Source organism: Patiria miniata, unplaced genomic scaffold (assembly GCF_015706575.1).
Source record: "Patiria miniata isolate m_02_andy unplaced genomic scaffold, ASM1570657v1 HiC_scaffold_21, whole genome shotgun sequence".
In the NCBI taxonomy this organism is placed as follows: Eukaryota; Metazoa; Echinodermata; class Asteroidea; order Valvatida; family Asterinidae; genus Patiria; species Patiria miniata.
In genome coordinates, this window is record NW_024037060.1 from 948,599 (window position 1) to 969,517 (window position 20,919).

At 43.1% G+C, this 20,919-nt stretch overlaps 2 protein-coding genes across 2 annotated transcripts; both read right to left on the bottom strand.

Moving 5' to 3' along the window:
- Positions 1–1,910: 1,910 nt before the first annotated feature.
- On the bottom strand, positions 1,911–8,161 carry LOC119729475. Its single transcript, XM_038202040.1, has 10 exons — positions 7,715–8,161; positions 7,082–7,204; positions 6,159–6,301; positions 5,778–6,000; positions 5,336–5,476; positions 4,774–5,171; positions 4,323–4,421; positions 3,700–3,783; positions 3,157–3,233; positions 1,911–2,887 (listed from the first exon to the last, which is right to left on the bottom strand). Coding segments are annotated over exons 1-10 (1,593 nt in total). The 5' UTR covers positions 8,019–8,161; the 3' UTR covers positions 1,911–2,886.
- Positions 8,162–12,797: 4,636 nt separating this feature from the next.
- Positions 12,798–16,817, bottom strand: LOC119729821 (platelet glycoprotein Ib alpha chain-like; the record flags this gene model as incomplete). The annotated part of the gene is made up of 3 exons (XM_038202610.1): positions 12,798–12,848; positions 13,053–13,181; positions 16,503–16,817. Coding segments are annotated over 3 exons (495 nt in total), but the record flags the coding sequence as incomplete, so codon positions are not given.
- Between the last annotated feature and the right edge of the window lie 4,102 nt (positions 16,818–20,919).

A 20,919-nucleotide genomic window follows, 5' to 3' on the forward strand; every position in this document is an offset into this window, starting at 1 on the left:
TCACGCGAGACAAAGCTTTTTAGAAAAAAAACTAAAAAAAAATCAATTTCTTTCGTCAATTAATTGGCAATTTTAGTCCCGCTGGCATCCTTGGGTACGTTTGTGTGAAGCTCCTTGATATACCCTTTCCTGAATTGACAGGTCGTATATTTTTAACTGCTGGAAGTCAAAGCCAATTAGCTAGCCAACTAATCAGTACAATGCGACACAAACATGACGCCGATTTATTGCGTTTTTGTTATGAAACTGCCTGCGTATGTTCCCTGGAGTCTCGATAATAAGCACGGGAAAACAGCACGGAGCTGAAACACTTAATGAGGTAGAAGCCTGAGCCTGCTTCTTCCATGAAATTGAAACGAGCTTCCAATTGTGGCAAACCTCCATCAATTTATTTTCATATCCATCACTGTCTAATATGTAACCCTTCATCAGTTCATGGTAATCAGTTCAGCAAACGGTAATTTTTCTGCACTGCTACATATTGTCAGGTTTGGCTCAAGAGAGGGGGTTAATCGGTCGAGGGTAAGCCCAAGGGGAGGCCGTGATTTTTCCTTTTTTTGCGGCCGGGGGGGGGGGGGTGTTTAAACCCCCTTACCCCCACCGTAGATCCGGCACTGATTATACACTGCCAGTCTTTTTTGCAAGGTTGTGTGACCTCACTTATCCTGCCAAGAAATAGTTCGTTCAAACAGCCAAACACGTTGACCTACATCGATGATATTTTAAGATCATAAACGAAAACAAAGTCTTCCTTGGCAAAAGAGGTGCTTCCCCATGTTAATGAGCTCCTTCGTTCTAGATTTGACTTTCAAATTTCCACCGCCGTGTTTGTTCGAGTAGGAATTTCGCTCTCAGGTTGCGAGTAAACAAGAGATCGGATTATTATCATGCTAAAAGGGGCATTCAATTTTTCAAACTTGAATTTGATTTTTCCCCCCTATAGTCGAATAGTACACAGTGGCGTATAAATAGGCATGACCTTCTTTAGGTGCATTTCAAGGGGGTAACAAAGGCAGTGACACGTATCATTAACAATGCAATATGATTTGTCAAGATCTCAAAAGGGGGGGGGGGGGGTTTGAAGGGGACGTTTCCCCCCATTGCGTCCCCCAGTAGTTGCGCCACTGGCAGTACATTTCCAATTTTAGGAGGAAAAGGATACGAGAAATAATTCAGAAAACTGAAAAAAAAAAGCAGCAGAAAACGGGATAACCAATAAAAGGAAAACATCATAAATAAATACTCTTTTTGTCTTATATCTTTTGTATTCTGTAAAATAGTTCATTTGTAAAAACAAGGCACTTGAGGGTGGAATATGCAAAACAGTGTGTATTTTTATCTGGTTCTCAATTTTACTCAAGCAATTCATTGAGGTAGCTGAAATTATAAAAAGCAATAATGCACTGGCTCTGAAGCTTTTTTGCTGTTGTTTCGTATCAGATTTACCATATTGTACACATTTACTAAAACAGTTTATTTGGATAACATATATGTTTTAACTGATCTAAGCACAAAAAATAACAAAATGGAAAAAGCGATTGGATTGGATACAAAAAATTAACAAACAGATCTTTCTTTTTTTTAAAGTCTTTAGGTAATTTAGGTGTTTTGGGCATGCAAGTCACTGATTCTCAAAATCCCAAAAACTTGGCAAAACGGAGAGTATGTGACCATGTTATTACGGTTTCTTTAGCATTTCTCCCAGTGCGTTTTTTCCACATCAATGTTCTGGCAAATGTTCACCCCCATGTAACTTAAAGACAAATAAGAACATATTCTTAAAGCGCTTAACATGAAGCAGTTATTATAGAGTATTTACATGATTACAAAAATATCTTTAATAACGAAACGTGCATCGATTTTCAGTAAACAAGGCACATAAAGGAACAAATGCATATCTATAATGTACACTTTAATTTACGTTAAAACCGCACTGTCTTTGCAGCACTATACACATTTTTCAAATTTGATAAACGATAACATTATTTTGACAATGAGTGAAAGGTTTGGACATTTTAATTTAAATAAATCATTTTTATGTGATTCATTTGTATAAAGGAAATAAGTGCAAAGCAAGACGATATTAGCAAATCTTGCAATCACATAAAAACTCTTCTGTAGCCCTACGCTAATCATATTTATCAATTTCTTTTCATTATTATTTTGAAGGTGCATTTTGAAATTACATATTGGAAAACCCCATGTAATTGGTCTCCTAGGATAATTCAACCCTCCCGTTCATTTATCCCTGCGACTTTCCCACAGGCCCGGCCAATTTCCCTCGAAAAGTTGTTTCGATAAGCCGTAGGCGGCAGCAAACTGCTTTAAAAGTGACACACAGCAATACGCACAGTGCACTAGCACACGAATGTATTGTCCTTATGCAGACAAACAATTTAAGTGGAATGGAAGTTTGAAGTTTGACGCTGCGTTATATCGCCTCGCAGCTGCTTGACCATGGTTCATTGCAAGTTCCCATCCAGGCTGACATGCAGCTTTGGTTTTCAGTCCCTACCTGATTTCGTGAGTTGTCCTAGATTATCCCTACGAGGTTTATTGCCTCTAAAAGTGGGTACTTCTCCCGTCTTCTTCCTTAAGGCTTTCCAGCTACAGTACCTAATTGTGCACTCTTGAAGAATTATTTTGTTTCATTGTAAGAAAACAGATCAGTTGAGAATAAGTCAGAGAGGCAAAACGTTACATTCCAGGTGCTTGCTTGTTTCTATCAAACTAAAGAGAAAAGATTGCCTCTCCAAAGATACACGTAACACTTGATTCTGCGCAAAACATTCGTCTACGTTATCGCAGGTGTCATTTAGTATATGATGACTATACGTCAAAGAATCGTGTTTCCTTGTACGGGAGCGCAGAAACGTGCAGTTTCGATCTGTCCAATCATAATAGGGTGGAAAAAATGAAAAGATCAGCGGTAATGGTCATTGAACACTAACAAGCAAATCGTCATTTAATATGAGCAGTGAACTTGTTTTTTTAAGAGTTCTTTGCTGGCAGAATAACAAAATTATTTGATTATTTTATAATTGTTATCAATATTTGAACTCCAAAATGTTCCATCACAATAAGACACAAAATTTCAACTCAGTTTATTGGCCCAAAAGAAAAGAAAACGATGTGAAGCAAAATGTAAAGACTCACCAGAAGTAATCGTAGCTTATAACAATTCTATCCGGTCTTCCCCTTGCGCCGAGGTCACGCAAGGCCGATTCGTGGGTCTGAAAAGAAAACATTTGACAAATGTTACCCAACCATCCAAAAAATAACCCATTTCTCGAGATGGGATCTCAATTCCTTTTCTCTCTCACTTTATACATTGTAAGAATGCTATTTTAAGTGAAATAAGACCTTCCAAACCAATTTGAAATAATCACTGTGGATCTAAAGATTTAATGGGATATTTTAAACTGTAGAGTATTACATTCAACACAGTGCATAAATCTGCAAGGGGCAGTTTGCAACTTACATTTTAACCATTCCAACGCTTATTACATTGTTTTGTCGTTGTGGTTTCCCAAAGAAAGATCAAAGCAAGGTATCTTTCGCAAGGACACAAGTGCTACGGTAAGTTCGAGTTTTGATTAACAATATTGTTGGCCCACAAAGTCATTGCTGATACTTGTATAATAATTGGCTTCATTTGATCCATCAGCGATGTTATTTGTGCGCCGATTACTTTCTTACCGTAGTAAATGGAGTTCCTCTGACCGGACTTTGAGACCGACGCCTGGGGAGTCTGAACCGATCCGTCTGCTGGCCATCATCGCTCTGCAGAATAAAAAAAGTAATACAATTCCTGACCAGATCCCCGAGTGAGTTTTAGGAAAAAGTGTTTTTAATTATTAGTTATTTGTAGGAATTAAGAAACGCGAAAATTGATCTGACATTATGTAGGTAAAAGTTGACTGTTCCTGTTGTTTACACTGTGAAAGATTCTGTTAAAATGCCAATTACTCATAAGTTGCTCTGGTAATTTGTGACCAATTTTGGGCTCACATTTATGTTTCAGAGCATTTTGTGGGCTGAAAGTTGGAATTGGAGTGAACGACGAAGTTTGGTTAATGAAATTCCATTCTTTAATGTTATACACCTTATAATAGACGATTTCAAATTAGATTTAGACCTCGTTCTCTTTTTTTGTTGAGAGGATTCAAAAACAGGAAAGTTCCCTTTAGCACTGACAGCCTCGACCTGACTACTTATCCGGAACTAATTCCCTGTTTTCTTAGTAAATAAAGAAAGAGACGTATTCAAAAATTTGAAGAAAGGTAGGATACATTTGTTTTTGCGTGTTTCGTTAAACTCACCACAGTTGCACTTCTTTTTACATGGGATTGTGTACGAGAGCTACTGGCTAGTTCGGTCTCCGGGAGGCGTAGCAGTGGGAGACTGTAGGCTCTCTGATTCTGTGAAAGACAGAAATGCTAGATAAGATTGAGCATCCCGAGACTATTAGACAACTAAACGTAACGTCCCCAGATGGAATACTGTTGCCTTATAGGAGCCAAAGCTTCTGCCTGTCATTTATCTCTAGTAGATCGGGTTGCAGAAGCGAAAGTCTTCGATGCAAATGCCAAATGCAAACCATCAATAACAAAAGAAAAAGGTTTCAAGTTCAAGTTTGCAGATGGAAATAATTTGTCTCGCAAATTCCGTACCACTTTACAACAGAAGGGTTTGACTATATCTGTTAAACTTAAAAATGATAATTTATTTTAGACTGTTCCAAATAAATTGACTTCTGTGTGACATTTATACCTGTGGCACTGTCTCGAAGACGGTTTTCAGATTCTGCGCCCACTCCAGTTCCCTCTCAGTGAGCGATTCCTGCGACCCAGAGCCCACCCCTTCACCGGCGTGTCTTGCCCCAGTAAACACAGCCTCGTCCCCGTCGGTCACCATGTCCAAGTTACTCAGACCGTAGCTGGACGGGTACAGGGACTGGCTGCCGTGTGGGGTGACTCGCCTCCACACGGGCTGACTTAGGCTCAACTCGTCCGGTGACTCCAGGGAGTAAGTGGACGATTTACGCCTCTTCTTCCGCCGACGCAGAAGGTGAACTACGACCAAGACGAGGGCGATGATGAGAAGCACTGCAGCGGTGACGGAGGACGCTATGATGATGATGGTGTAGTCTTGCTCTGGGCTGATTGGAACTAAATTTTTGTAAGAAATTATAACGATTTCAAGTATAAAAACTATTTTAAGATTATAAAATATCTAACGTCATACTTTTTGTGTGTATGATGTAATGCTTTAAAATTAACATGATTTAACTGAATTTGACTAGTCAGACTGACAAGATCATTCTTTTTTATACCTAATGAACAGTATCTGCCCGGTATATCTGTCCTTAGATCAGTGTATCCATCCACACAGCTACACGTGAAGTAGTCTTCCGTGTCCGTACAAATAGCGTTGTCGCTGCAGTCATCCATGTCGGCCTCACATTCGTTTAGAGCTAAATAGGTAAATCGAGCAATACATGCCGGTGAATGTTGAGAATTGGTAAGTTATTTATGTTTCTCAGTAATAGGTGCAGTTAAGATTGGTTAGGTTTAATATTTGAAACACCCTAAAATACTGTGCGGGGAACCAATTACACTTTTCATAACAAGCTTTAGCTGCTATCCCGCAGCTAAACAGAAACAGTAATAAACGGTAATAGATAATCGACGGTTAATCAGTTGGACGATCAAAAAGAGTCATTGTCCATTTCAAACTCTTCGATTTGTTAAATTGATGGATTTAAATCGACTTACCACTCACAATGATGGAATCATTGGCCACCCGTAAAGTATTGTTTAAAGTATCCGATAATACTGCCTCCTTCATAGTGTCTTGAAGGTAGGTTTCGTTGACCGTAGAATTAGAGGCTAGTTCGATGGTGTACTCGGCTTTAATACTCCCAGGTGCAAATCGAATGACACTACAGCTTATGAAGATGGTGCTTGTGAGAGGGTCGTTCCTGTAAACCAATGCAACCTGTGGGAGAAAAACGATTGGCTGTTTATACAATCAATCCAAAGTGTACGTGGAGTAACGTATACAGCTTTTGGAACGAATATGTGAATTGAGAGAAAATTTCTCTTTACCAGCCCTATTTACCAGATGAAATCATCATGAGGTTTACTCCTACTCACCGCGGAGCAGACTGTTATTTCAAGAGATATAAAACTCTCGCTCGTTCGAATGGTCAAATCTGTGGTGAATACTGCCTCTTGACTCGCACCAGTCTCATCGACGAGTCCTGTTATACGGAATGATGACTGGAAGGACTTCAGCTCTGGATGGGAGTACAGCATGAGATGGTTCAGTGGCGTCGATGGTTACATTTTGACATTAACAAAATGGTTTGACATGAATGTGAACAGCTTAGTACGCTATCGTTATCCCTTATCGGTGTGCTTTGTTATTGCTCAATTCAAGAGAATTGTTGATGCTCAATGGCACTCATACTTGTCACTCATTATACGCATTGAACTAACTAGATACCCTATTGTGGCTACAACTTTGTTTGCTTCTTCAGCCTTATTGCACGACGGTTGAAATGGATGTCAGATATGGTGCATGTCAACCGGAGGGCCTATACTAAAGGTTTAATCATTCAGATTGATATCAATTCAATAGTTATGAACCAAGACTGATGAGTATTCGGATATTTGCAGGATTTCATGACACTTAGGAACGAACCTCGTTTTACTCCAACATTTGAAATTAAAGCGGTAGTTGCGATCCAAACACAACTAATCCTTGTTAATTGAATAGGATTTGTTTCACCAGTTTAAGGACTCTCGGTACTCAACTAGATCAGTCAGAGGACCACAGTTACCGGAAATTATAGAAGTGGTACTTTACTCCCATGTGTTCTGAATTTGCGTATGTTTGTAATGTGATAACCCCGTTGGTGTAAGGAACATTTTGTGTGCGCGTGTAACCTGCACATGAGCGTGGTACAAATTGTACCATATTAATAATACCCTCTGATTGCGTTCGCCAGTTAAACCCGGAGTTTATTTTAATGTAAAACCATTTTCCACCGCTTAAAATACATGATTTATCTTACTGGTACATTTGCCGGTCGAGTCTAGCGTATAGCCTGTCCTGCATTCACATGTGTATCCGATTTGTTGGTCTATGCACTCCTGAACCACACGATCGCAGTTATCGAGGAACAATGCACATTCATCTGAAAAGAACGGGAAAAAAATTAATATATCAGCTTCAATTTACAGATGCCATTGAAATCAAAGCAAAACTGGATAACGCTGTGTGGCGAAGTAACAACAACTTGTCAATACCCCTTTTTGAGATACTTCAACTAGGAGGGTGTATTTGGTTCGCTTCAACTCATTTCCACGTATGACACTTTTGTCTTAACTCAAGTTTTAAAGTCGTCTCACCCCATCATGGCTGCAATGATCTCAAACAGGCTAGCAAACACTTTTATTGACAATTGTGTGGACAGGGTACACAAACCATTTATTAAGTTGCCTCAGGGGAATGAACCTGAATATAAGTGCACGTCTTGGCGTTCAAGTCCTTAATTAATGTCCCCTTTTTGACAGTTGACGGCGTGCTTGTGTACAACGTCCATACTGTTCATATATCAGAAGGATATTAAGATATCTTGTTTTAATTATTGGGTGTATTAGTTCCATTGGTATTGCGTAATTAAACTTGATAACAAAACACGTACCAATCAAATTTGTAGCTGTCACAGTTGTGATTGCTGGATTGAGAGGCGTAGTGACTTCTGAGGTGGTTTCCAACTTCTCCGTGGTGGCTGCCAATGTTGATGTTGCAAATGATGATGGGTTGCCAGGAGTCGTAGTCTGGACAGTAGAGGTTGCCATTGTAGATATCAAGCGTAGAGATGTTGCTTCAGAAATAGTACCAGCTTGTTGAGTGCTAGTTAAGTGAGACGGAATTAGACTAGTGGTCGCCTCTTCTGTTGACGTTACTTTGCTTGTTGCAGGACTGACTGAAGTGGCAAACTGCATAGTGCTTCCTACTGTAGATAACACGTCTGGTGTTGTTTGATCGATTGTAGTTGCCAATTGATCAGTGCTTGTTATGACAGTGGAGGCAAGTTCTTCCGATGAAGACTCCAGAGTTGTACCAGATTTCTCCGTTGTTTCGAAAACAGTTGTTACAACGGCTTGAGATGTAGGATACAATGTAGTGTCTTCCTTCTCTGTTGAAGGTGGAATATTTGTCGTTTGTGCCTCTGTTGTCGGCTCAAGGGTTGATGGAATGATACTTGTAGCATCTTGATTCGTGGTAGCCACCTCTGTTGACGCTTCTTTGGATGTTGCCTGATTGGTCATACTACCAACCTCCGTAGTGGGCTCTATCGTGGATAACAAGTCTTGTGTTGTTTTATCGATTGTAGTTGCTGCTTGATCAGTGCTTGTTATGACAGTGGAGGTGAGATCCTCTGTTGAGGATTCCAGAGTTGTAACATCCGTTGTCTCGAAAACAGTTGTTACAACTGTTTGGGATGTAGGATACAATGTAGTGTCTTCCTTCTCTGTTGAAGGTGGAATATTTGTCGTTTGTGCCTCTGTTGTCGGCTCAAGGGTTGATGGAATGATACGTGTAGCATCCTGATTCGTGGTAGCCACCTCTGTTGACGCCTCTTTGGATGTTGCCTGATTGGTCGTAGTACCAACCTCCGTAGTGCCTTCTATCGTGGATAACAAGTCTGGTGTTGTTTGATCGATACTAGTTGCTGCTTGTTCAGTGCTTGTTATGACAGTGGAGGCGAGATCCTCTGTTGAAGATTCCAGAGTTGTACCATATTGCTCCGTTGTCTTGAAAACAGTTGTTGCATCTGCTTGAGATATAGGATACAATGTAGTGTCTTCCTCCTCTGTTGTAGCTGCAATATTGGTCGTTTGTGCATCTGTTGTCGGTTCAAGGGTTGATGGAATGAGACTTGTAGCATCCTGATTCGTGGTAGCCACCTCTGTCGACGCTTCTTTGGATGTTACCGGATTGGCCGTAGTACCAACCTCCGTAGTGCCTCCTGCTGTGGATAACAAGTCTTGTGTTGTTTGATCGATTCTAGTTGCTGCTTGTTCAGTGCTTGTTATGACAGTGGAGGCGAGATCCTCTGTTGAAGATTCCAGAGTTGTAACATCCGTTGTCTCGAAAACTGTTGTTGCATCTGCTTGAGATGTAGGATACAATGTAGTGCCTTCCTTCTCTGTTGTAAGTGGAATATTTGTCGTTTGTGCCTCTGTTGTCGGTTCAAGGGTTGATGGAATGATACTTGTAGCATCCTGATTCGTGGTAGCCACCTCTGTTGACGCTTCTTTGGATGTTGCCTGATTGGTCGTACTACCAACCTCCGTAGTGGGCTCTATCGTGGATAATAAGTCTGGTGTTGTTTTATCGATTATAGTTGCTGCTTGTTCAGTGCTTGTTATGACAGTGGAGGCGAGATCCTCTGTTGAAGATTCCAGAGTTGTAACATCCGTTGTCTCGAAAACAGTTGTTACCGCTGCTTGAGATATAGGATACAATGTAGTGTCTTCCTCCTCTGTTGTAAGTGGAATATTTGTCGTTTGTGCCTCTGTTGTCGGTTCAAGGGTTGATGGAATGATACTTGTAGCATCCTGATTCGTGGTAGCCACCTCTGTTGACGCTTCTTTGGATGTTGCCTGATTGGTCGTACTACCAACCTCCGTAGTGGGCTCTATCGTGGATAACAAGTCTTGTGTTGTTTGATCGATAGCAGTTGCTTCTTGTTCAGTGTTTGTTATGACAGTGGAGGCGAGATCCTCTGTTGAAGATTCCAGAGTCGTACCATATTGCTCCGTTGTCTCGAAAACAGTTGTTGCATCTGCTTGAGATATAGGATACAATGTAGTGTCTTCCTCCTCTGTTGTAAGTGGAATATTTGTCGTTTGTGCCTCTGTTGTCGGTTCAAGGGTTGATGGAATGAGACTTGTAGCATCCTGATTCGTGGTAGCCACCTCTGTCGACGCTTCTTTGGATGTTACCGGATTGGCCGAAGTACCAACCTCCGTAGTGCCTCCTGCTGTGGATAACAAGTCTTGTGTTGTTTGATCGATACTAGTTGCTGCTTGTTCAGTGCTTGTTATGACAGTGGAGGCGAGATCCTCTGTTGTAGATTCTAGAGTTGTAACATCCGTTGTCTCGAAAACAGTTGTTACAGCTGCTTGAGATGTAGGATACAATGTAGTGCCTTCCTTCTCTGTTGTAAGTGGAATATTTGTCGTTTGTGCCTCTGTTGTCGGTTCAAGGGTTGATGGAATGAGACTTGTATCATCCTGATTCGTGGTAGCCACCTCTGTTGACGTTTCTTTGGATGTTGCCTGATTGATCGTACTACCAACCTCCGTAGTGGGCTCTATCGTGGATAACATTTCAGGTGTTGTTTTATCGATTGTAGTTGCTGCTTGTTCAGTGCTTGTTATGACAGTGGAGGCGAGATCCTCTGTTGAAGATTCCAGAGTTGTACCAGATTTCTCCGTTGTCTCGAAAACTGTTGTTGCATCTGCTTGAGATGTAGGATACAATGTAGTGTCTTCCTCCTCTGTTGTAGCTGCAATATTGGTCGTTTGTGCCTCAGTTGTCGGTTCAAGGGTTGATGGTATGAGACTTGTAGCATCCTGATTCGTGGTAGCCACCTCTGTCGACGCTTCTTTGGATGTTACCTGATTGGCCGTAGTACCAACCTCCGTAGTGCCTCGTGCTGTGGATAACAAGTTTAGTGTTGTTTGCTCGATACTAGTTGCTGCTTGTTCAGTGCTTGTTATGACAGTGGAGGTGAGATCCTCTGTTGAAGATTCCAGAGTTGTAACATCCGTTGTCTCGAAAATAGTTGTTACAACTGCTTGAGATGTAGGATACAATGTAGATCCTTCCTTCTCTGTTGTAAGTGGAATATTTGTCGTTTGTGCCTCTGTTGTCGGTTCAAGGGTTGATGGAATGATACTTGTAGCATCCTGATTCGTGGTAGCCACCTCTGTTGACGCTTCTTTTGAAGTTACCGGATTGGCCGTAGTACCAACCTCCGTAGTGCCTCCTGCTGTGGATAACAAGTCCTGTGTTGTTTGATCGATAGTAGTTGCTTCTTGTTCAGTGCTTGTTATGACAGTGGATACGAGATCCTCTGTTGAAGATTCCAGAGTTGTACCAGATTTCTCCGTTGTCTCGAAAACTGTTGTTGCATCTGCTTGAGATGTAGGATACAATGTAGTGTCTTCCTCCTCTGTTGTAGCTGCAATATAGGTCGTTTGTGCCTCAGTTGTCGGTTCAAGGGTTGATGGAATGAGACTTGTAGCATCCTCATTCGTGGTGGCCACCTCTGTCGACGCTTCTTTGGATGTTACCGGATTGGCCGTACTACCAACCTCCGTAGTGCCTTCTATCGTGGATAACAAGTCTGGTGTTGTTTGATCGATACTAGTAGCTGCTTGTTCAGTGCTTGTTATGACAGTGGAGGCGAGATCCTCTGTTGATGATTCCAGAGTTGTAACATCCGTTGTCTGGAAAACAGTTGTAACAGCTGCTTGGGATGTAGGATACAATGTAGTGCCTTCCTTGTCTGTTGTAAGTGGAATATTTGTCGTTTGTGCCTCTGTTGTCGGTTCAAGGGTTGATGGAATGATACTTGTAGCATCCTGATTCGTGGTAGCCACCTCTGTTGATGCTTCTTTGGAAGTTACCGGATTGGCCGTAGTACCAACCTCCGTAGTGCCTCCTGCTGTGGATAACAAGTATTGTGTTGTTTGATCGATTGTAGTTGCTTCTTGTTCAGTGCTTGTTATGACAGTGGAGGCGAGATCCTCTGTTGAAGATTCCAGAGTTGTACCAGATTTCTCCGTTGTCTCGAAAACTGTTGTTGCATCTGCTTGAGATGTAGGATACAATGTAGTGTCTTCCTCCTCTGTTGTAGCTGCAATATTGGTCGTTTGTGCCTCAGTTGTCGGTTCAAGGGTTGATGGTATGAGACTTGTAGCATCCTGATTCGTGGTAGCCACCTCTGTCGACGCTTCTTTGGATGTTACCTGATTGGCCGTACTACCAACCTCCGTAGTGCCTCGTGCTGTGGATAACGAGTCTAGTGTTGTTTGCTCGATACTAGTTGCTGCTTGTTCAGTGCTTGTTATGACAGTGGAGGCAAGATCCTCTGTTGAAGATTCCAGAGTTGTAACATCCGTTGTCTCGAAAACAGTTGTTACAGCTGCTTGAGATGTAGGATACAATGTAGATCCTTCCTTCTCTGTTGTAAGTGGAATATTTGTCGTTTGTGCCTCTGTTGTCGGTTCAAGGGTTGATGGAATGATACTTGTAGCATCCTGATTCGTGGTAGCCACCTCTGTTGACGCTTCTTTGGAAGTTACCGGATTGGCCGTAGTACCAACCTCCGTAGTGCCTCCTGCTGTGGATAACAAGTCCTGTGTTGTTTGATCGATAGTAGTTGCTTCTTGTTCAGTGCTTGTTATGACAGTGGAGGCGAGATCCTCTGTTGAAGATTCCAGAGTTGTACCAGATTTCTCCGTTGTCTCGAAAACTGTTGTTGCATCTGCTTGAGATGTAGGATACAATGTAGTGTCTTCCTCCTCTGTTGTAGCTGCAATATAGGTCGTTTGTGCCTCAGTTGTCGGTTCAAGGGTTGATGGAATGAGACTTGTAGCATCCTCATTCGTGGTGGCCACCTCTGTCGACGCTTCTTTGGATGTTACCGGATTGGCCGTAGTACCAACCTCCGTAGTGCCTTCTATCGTGGATAACAAGTCTGGTGTTGTTTGATCGATACTAGTTGCTGCTTGTTCAGTGCTTGTTATGACAGTGGAGGCAAGATCCTCTGTTGAAGATTCCAGAGTTGTAACATCCGTTGTCTGGAAAACAGTTGTAACAGCTGCTTGAGATGTAGGATACAATGTAGTGCCTTCCTTGTCTGTTGTAAGTGGAATATTTGTCGTTTGTGCCTCTGTTGTCGGTTCAAGGGTTGATGGAATGATACTTGTAGCATCCTGATTCGTGGTAGCCACCTCTGTTGACGCTTCTTTGGATGTTGCCTCATTGGTCGTACTACCAACCTCCGTAGTTGGCTCTATCGTGGATAATAAGTCTGGTGTTGTTTTATCGATTGTAGTTGCTGCTTGTTCAGTGCTTGTTATGACAGTGGAGGCGAGATCCTCTGTTGAAGATTCCAGAGTTGTAACATCCGTTGTCTCGAAAACAGTTGTTACCGCTGCTTGAGATGTAGGATACAATGTAGTGCCTTCCTTTTCTGTTGTAAGTGGAATATTTGTCGTTTGTGCCTCTGTTGTCGGTTCAAGGGTTGATGGAATGATACTTGTAGCATCCTGATTCGTGGTAGCCACCTCTGTTGATGCTTCTTTGGAAGTTACCGGATTGGCCGTAGTACCAACCTCCGTAGTGCCTCCTGCTGTGGATAACAAGTATTGTGTTGTTTGATCGATTGTAGTTGCTTCTTGTTCAGTGCTTGTTATGACAGTGGAGGCGAGATCCTCTGTTGAAGATTCCAGAGTTGTACCAGATTTCTCCGTTGTCTCGAAAACTGTTGTTGCATCTGCTTGAGATGTAGGATACAATGTAGTGTCTTCCTCCTCTGTTGTAGCTGCAATATTGGTCGTTTGTGCCTCAGTTGAAGGTTCAAGGGTTGATGGTATGAGACTTGTAGCATCCTGATTCGTGGTAGCCACCTCTGTCGACGCTTCTTTGGATGTTACCTGATTGGCCGTAGTACCAACCTCCGTAGTGCCTTGTGCTGTGGATAACAAGTCTAGTGTTGTTTGCTCGATACTAGTTGCTGCTTGTTCAGTGCTTGTTATGACAGTGGAGGCAAGATCCTCTGTTGAAGATTCCAGAGTTGTAACATCCGTTGTCTCGAAAACAGTTGTTACCGCTGCTTGAGATGTAGGATACAATGTAGATCCTTCCTTCTCTGTTGTAAGTGGAATATTTGTCGTTTGTGCCTCTGTTGTCGGTTCAAGGGTTGATGGAATGATACTTGTAGCATCCTGATTCGTGGTAGCCACCTCTGTTGACGCTTCTTTGGATGTTACCGGATTGGCCGTAGTACCAACCTCCGTAGTGCCTTCTATCGTGGATAACAAGTCTTGTGTTGTTTGATCGATTGTAGTTGCTTCTTGTTCAGTGCTTGTTATTACAGTGGAGGCGAGATCCTCTGTTGAAGATTCCAGAGTTGTACCAGATTTCTCCGTTGTCTCGAAAACTGTTGTTCCATCTGCTTGAGATGTAGGATACAATGTAGTGTCTTCCTCCTCTGTTGTAGCTGCAATATTGGTCGTTTGTGCCTCAGTTGTCGGTTCAACGGTTGATGGAATGATACTTGTAGCATCCTGATTCGTGGTAGCCTCCTCTGTCGACGCTTCTTTGGATGTTACCGGATTGGCCGTAGTACCAACCTCCGTAGTGCCTTCTATCGTGGATAACAAGTCTTGTGTTGTTTGATCGATAGTAGTTGCTTCTTGTTCAGTGCTTGTTATGACAGTGGAGGCGAGATCCTCTGTTGAAGATTCCAGAGTTGTACCAGATTTCTCCGTTGTCTCGAAAACTGTTGTTGCATCTTCTTGAGATGTAGGATACAATGTAGTGTCTTCCTCCTCTGTTGTAGCTGCAATATAGGTCGTTTGTGTCTCAGTTGTCGGTTCAAGGGTTGATGGAATGAGACTTGTAGCATCCTCATTCGTGGTGGCCACCTCTGTCGACGCTTCTTCGGATGTTACCGGATTGGCCGTAGTACCAACCTCCGTAGTGCCTTTTATCGTGGATAACAAGTCTGGTGTTGTTTGATCGATACTAGTTGCTGCTTGTTCAGTGCTTGTTATGACAGTGGAGGCAAGATCCTCTGTTGAAGATTCCAGAGTTGTAACATCCGTTGTCTCGAAAACAGTTGTTACAGCTGCTTGAGATGTAGGATACAATGTAGATCCTTCCTTCTCTGTTGTAAGTGGAACATTTGTCGTTTGTGCCTCTGTTGTCGGTTCAAGGGTTGATGGAATGATACTTGTAGCATCCTGATTCGTGGTAGCCACCTCTGTTGACGCTTCTTTGGAAGTTACCGGATTGGCCGTAGTACCAACCTCCGTAGTGCCTCCTGCTGTGGATAACAAGTCCTGTGTTGTTTGATCGATAGTAGTTGCTTCTTGTTCAGTGCTTGTTATGACAGTGGAGGCGAGATCCTCTGTTGAAGATTCCAGAGTTGTACCAGATTTCTCCGTTGTCTCGAAAACTGTTGTTGCATCTGCTTGAGATGTAGGATACAATGTAGTGTCTTCCTCCTCTGTTGTAGCTGCAATATAGGTCGTTTGTGCCTCAGTTGTCGGTTCAAGGGTTGATGGAATGAGACTTGTAGCATCCTCATTCGTGGTGGCCACCTCTGTCGACGCTTCTTTGGATGTTACCGGATTGGCCGTAGTACCAACCTCCGTAGTGCCTTCTATCGTGGATAACAAGTCTGGTGTTGTTTGATCGATACTAGTTGCTGCTTGTTCAGTGCTTGTTATGACAGTGGAGGCGAGATCCTCTGTTGAAGATTCCAGAGTTGTAACATCCGTTGTCTGGAAAACAGTTGTAACAGCTGCTTGAGATGTAGGATACAATGTAGTGCCTTCCTCCTCTGTTGTAGCTGCAATATTGGTCGTTTGTGCCTCAGTTGTCGGTTCAAGGGTTGATGGTATGAGACTTGTAGCATCCTGATTCGTGGTAGCCACCTCTGTCGACGCTTCTTTGGATGTTACCTGATTGGCCGTAGTACCAACCTCCGTAGTGCCTTGTGCTGTGGATAACAAGTCTAGTGTTGTTTGCTCGATACTAGTTGCTGCTTGTTCAGTGCTTGTTATGACAGTGGAGGCAAGATCCTCTGTTGAAGATTCCAGAGTTGTAACATCCGTTGTCTCGAAAACAGTTGTTACAGCTGCTTGAGATGTAGGATACAATGTAGATCCTTCCTTCTCTGTTGTAAGTGGAATATTTGTCGTTTGTGCCTCTGTTGTCGGTTCAACGGTTGATGGAATGATACTTGTAGCATCCTGATTCGTGGTAGCCACCTCTGTTGACGCTTCTTTGGATGTTACCGGATTGGCCGTAGTACCAACCTCCGTAGTGCCTTCTATCGTGGATAACAAGTCTTGTGTTGTTTGATCGATTGTAGTTGCTTCTTGTTCAGTGCTTGTTATTACAGTGGAGGCGAGATCCTCTGTTGAAGATTCCAGAGTTGTACCAGATTTCTCCGTTGTCTCGAAAACTGTTGTTCCATCTGCTTGAGATGTAGGATACAATGTAGTGTCTTCCTCCTCTGTTGTAGCTGCAATATTGGTCGTTTGTGCCTCAGTTGTCGGTTCAACGGTTGATGGAATGATACTTGTAGCATCCTGATTCGTGGTAGCCTCCTCTGTCGACGCTTCTTTGGATGTTACCGGATTGGCCGTAGTACCAACCTCCGTAGTGCCTTCTATCGTGGATAACAAGTCTTGTGTTGTTTGATCGATAGTAGTTGCTTCTTGTTCAGTGCTTGTTATGACAGTGGAGGCGAGATCCTCTGTTGAAGATTCCAGAGTTGTACCAGATTTCTCCGTTGTCTCGAAAACTGTTGTTGCATCTTCTTGAGATGTAGGATACAATGTAGTGTCTTCCTCCTCTGTTGTAGCTGCAATATAGGTCGTTTGTGTCTCAGTTGTCGGTTCAAGGGTTGATGGAATGAGACTTGTAGCATCCTCATTCGTGGTGGCCACCTCTGTCGACGCTTCTTTGGATGTTACCGGATTGGCCGTAGTACCAACCTCCGTAGTGCCTTCTATCGTGGATAACAAGTCTGGTGTTGTTTGATCGATACTAGTTGCTGCTTGTTCAGTGCTTGTTATGACAGTGGAGGCAAGATCCTCTGTTGAAGATTCCAGAGTTGTAACATCCGTTGTCTCGAAAACAGTTGTTACAGCTGCTTGAGATGTAGGATACAATGTAGATCCTTCCTTCTCTGTTGTAAGTGGAACATTTGTCGTTTGTGCCTCTGTTGTCGGTTCAAGGGTTGATGGAATGATACTTGTAGCATCCTGATTCGTGGTAGCCACCTCTGTTGACGCTTCTTTGGAAGTTACCGGATTGGCCGTAGTACCAACCTCCGTAGTGCCTGCTGCTGTGGATAACAAGTCCTGTGTTGTTTGATCGATAGTAGTTGCTTCTTGTTCAGTGCTTGTTATGACAGTGGAGGCGAGATCCTCTGTTGAAGATTCCAGAGTTGTACCAGATTTCTCCGTTGTCTCGAAAACTGTTGTTGCATCTGCTTGAGATGTAGGATACAATGTAGTGTCTTCCTCCTCTGTTGTAGCTGCAATATAGGTCGTTTGTGCCTCAGTTGTCGGTTCAAGGGTTGATGGAATGAGACTTGTAGCATCCTCATTCGTGGTGGCCAGCTCTGTCGACGCTTCTTTGGATGTTACCGGATTGGCCGTAGTACCAACCTCCGTAGTGCCTTCTATCGTGGATAACAAGTCTGGTGTTGTTTGATCGATACTAGTTGCTGCTTGTTCAGTGCTTGTTATGACAGTGGAGGCGAGATCCTCTGTTGAAGATTCCAGAGTTGTAACATCCGTTGTCTGGAAAACAGTTGTAACAGCTGCTTGAGATGTAGGATACAATGTAGTGCCTTCCTTGTCTGTTGTAAGTGGAATATTTGTCGTTTGTGCCTCTGTTGTCGGTTCAAGGGTTGATGGAATGATACTTGTAGCATCCTGATTCGTGGTAGCCACCTCTGTTGACGCTTCTTTGGATGTTGCCTGATTGGTCGTACTACCAACCTCCGTAGTGGGCTCTATCGTGGATAATAAGTCTGGTGTTGTTTTATCGATTGTAGTTGCTGCTTGTTCAGTGCTTGTTATGACAGTGGAGGTGAGATCCTCTGTTGAAGATTCCAGAGTTGTAACATCCGTTGTCTCGAAAACAGTTGTTACCGCTGCTTGAGATGTAGGATACAATGTAGTGCCTTCCTTTTCTGTTGTAAGTGGAATATTTGTCGTTTTTGCCTCTGTTGTCGGTTCAAGGGTTGATGGAATGATACTTGTAGCATCCTGATTCGTGGTAGCCACCTCTGTTGACGCTTCTTTGGAAGTTACCAGATTGGCCGTAGTACCAACCTCCGTAGTGCCTCCTGCTGTGGATAACATGTCTTGTGTTGTTTGATCGATAGTAGTTGCTTCTTGTTCAGTGCTTGTTATGACAGTGGAGGCGAGATCCTCTGTTGAAGATTCCAGAGTTGTACCAGATTTCTCCGTTCTCTCGAAAACTGTTGTTGCATCTGCTTGAGATGTAGGATACAATGTAGTGTCTTCCTCCTCTGTTGAAGCTGCAATATAGGTCGTTAGTGCCTCAGTTGTCGGTTCAAGGGTTGATGGAATGAGACTTGTAGCATCCTCATTCGTGGTGGCCACCTCTGTTGACGCTTCTTTGGATGTTGCCTGATTGGTCGTACTACCAACCTCCGTAGTGGGCTCTATCGTGGATAACAAGTCTTGTGTTGATTTATCGATTGTAGTTGCTGCTTGTTCAGTGCTTGTTATGACAGTGGAGGTGAGATCCTCTGTTGAGGATTCCAGAGTTGTAACATCCGTTGTCTCGAAAACAGTTGTTACAGCTGCTTGAGGTGTAGGATACAATGTAGTGCCTTCCTTCTCTGTTGTAAGTGGAATATTGGTCGTTTGTGCCTCAGTTGTCGGTTCAAGGGTTGATGGAATGATACTTGTAGCATCCTGATTCGTGGTACCCACCTCTGTCGACGCTTCTTTGGATGTTACCGGATTGGCCGTAGTACCAACCTCCGTAGTGCCTCCTGCTGTGGATAACAAGTCTTGTGTTGTTTGATCGATACTAGTTGCTGCTTGTTCAGTGCTTGTTATGACAGTGGAGGCGAGATCCTCTGTTGAAGATTCCAGAGTTGTAACATCCGTTGTCTCGAAAACAGTTGTTACAGCTGCTTGAGATGTAGGATACAATGTAGTGCCTTCCTTCTCTGTTGTAAGTGGAATATTTGTCGTTTGTGCCTCTGTTGTCGGTTCAAGGGTTGATGGAATGATACTTGTAGCATCCTGATTCGTGGTAGCCACCTCTGTTGACGCTTCTTTGGATGTTGCCTGATTGGTCGTACTACCAACCTCCGTAGTGGGCTCTATTGTGGATAACAAGTCTTGTGTTGTTTGATCGGTAGTAGTTGCTGCTTGTTCAGTGCTTGTTATGACAGTGGAGGCGAGATCCTCTGATGAAGGTTCCAGAGTTGTAACATCCGTTGTCTCGAAAACAGTTGTTACAGCTGCTTGAGATGTAGGATACATTGTAGTGCCTTCCTTCTCTGTTGTAAATGGAATATTTGTCGTTTGTGCCTCTGTTGTCGGTTCAAGGGTTGATGGAATGTGACTTGTATCATCCTGATTCGTGGTAGCCACCTCTGTTGACGTTTCTTTGGATGTTGCCTGATTGGTCGTACTACCAACCTCCGTAGTGGGCTCTATCGTGGATAACAAGTCTTGTGTTGTTTTATCGATTGCAGTTGCTGCTTGTTCAGTGCTTGTTATGACAGTGGAGGTGAGATCCTCTGTTGAGGATTCCAGAGTTGTAACATCCGTTGTCTCGAAAACAGTTGTTACAGCTGCTTGAGATGTAGGATACAATGTAGTGCCTTCCTTCTCTGTTGTAAGTGGAATATTTGTCGTTTGTGCCTCTGTTGTCGGTTCAAGGGTTGATGGAATGATACTTGTAGCATCCTGATTCGTGGTAGATACCTCTGTTGACGCTTCTTTGGAAGTTACCGGATTGGCCGTAGTACCAACCTCCGTAGTGCCTCCTGCTGTGTATAACATGTCTTGTGTTGTTTGATCGATAGTAGTTGCTTCTTGTTCAGTGCTTGTTATGACAGTGGAGGCGAGATCCTCTGTTGAAGATTCCAGAGTTGTACCAGATTTCTCCGTTGTCTCGAAAACTGTTGTTGCATCTGCTTGAGATGTAGGATACAATGTAGTGTCTTCCTCCTCTGTTGTAGCTGCAATATAGGTCGTTAGTGCCTCAGTTGTCGGTTCAAGGGTTGATGGAATGAGACTTGTAGCATCCTCATTCGTGGTGGCCACCTCTGTTGACGCTTCTTTGGATGTTGCCTGATTGGTCGTACTACCAACCTCCGTAGTGGGCTCTATCGTGGATAACAAGTCTTGTGTTGATTTATCGATTGTAGTTGCTGCTTGTTCAGTGCTTGTTATGACAGTGGAGGTGAGATCCTCTGTTGAGGATTCCAGAGTTGTAACATCCGTTGTCTCGAAAACAGTTGTTACAGCTGCTTGAGATGTAGGATACAATGTAGTGCCTTCCTTCTCTGTTGTAAGTGGAATATTTGTCGTTTGTGCCTCTGTTGTCGGTTCAAGGGTTGATGGAATGATACTTGTAGTATCCTGATTCGTGGTAGCCACCTCTGTTGACGCTTCTTTGGATGTTGCCAGGTTGGTCGTACTACCAACCTCCGTAGTGGGCTCTATCGTGGATAATAAGTCTGGTGTTGTTTTATCGATTGTAGTTGCTGCTTGTTCAGTGCTTGTTATGACAGTGGAGGCGAGATCCTCTGTTGAAGGTTCCAGAGTTGTAACATCCGTTGTCTCGAAAAAAGTTGTTACAGCTGCTTGAGATGTAGGATACAATGTAGTGCCTTCCTTCTCTGTTGTAGCTGCAATATTTGTCGTTTGTGCCTCTGTTGTCGGTTCAAGTGTTGATGGAATGATACTTGTAGCATCCTGATTCGTGGTAGCCACCTCTGTTGACGCTTCTTTGGATGTTACTGGATTGACCGTAGTACCAACCTCCGTAGTACCTCCCACTGTGGATAACAAGTCTTGTGTTGTT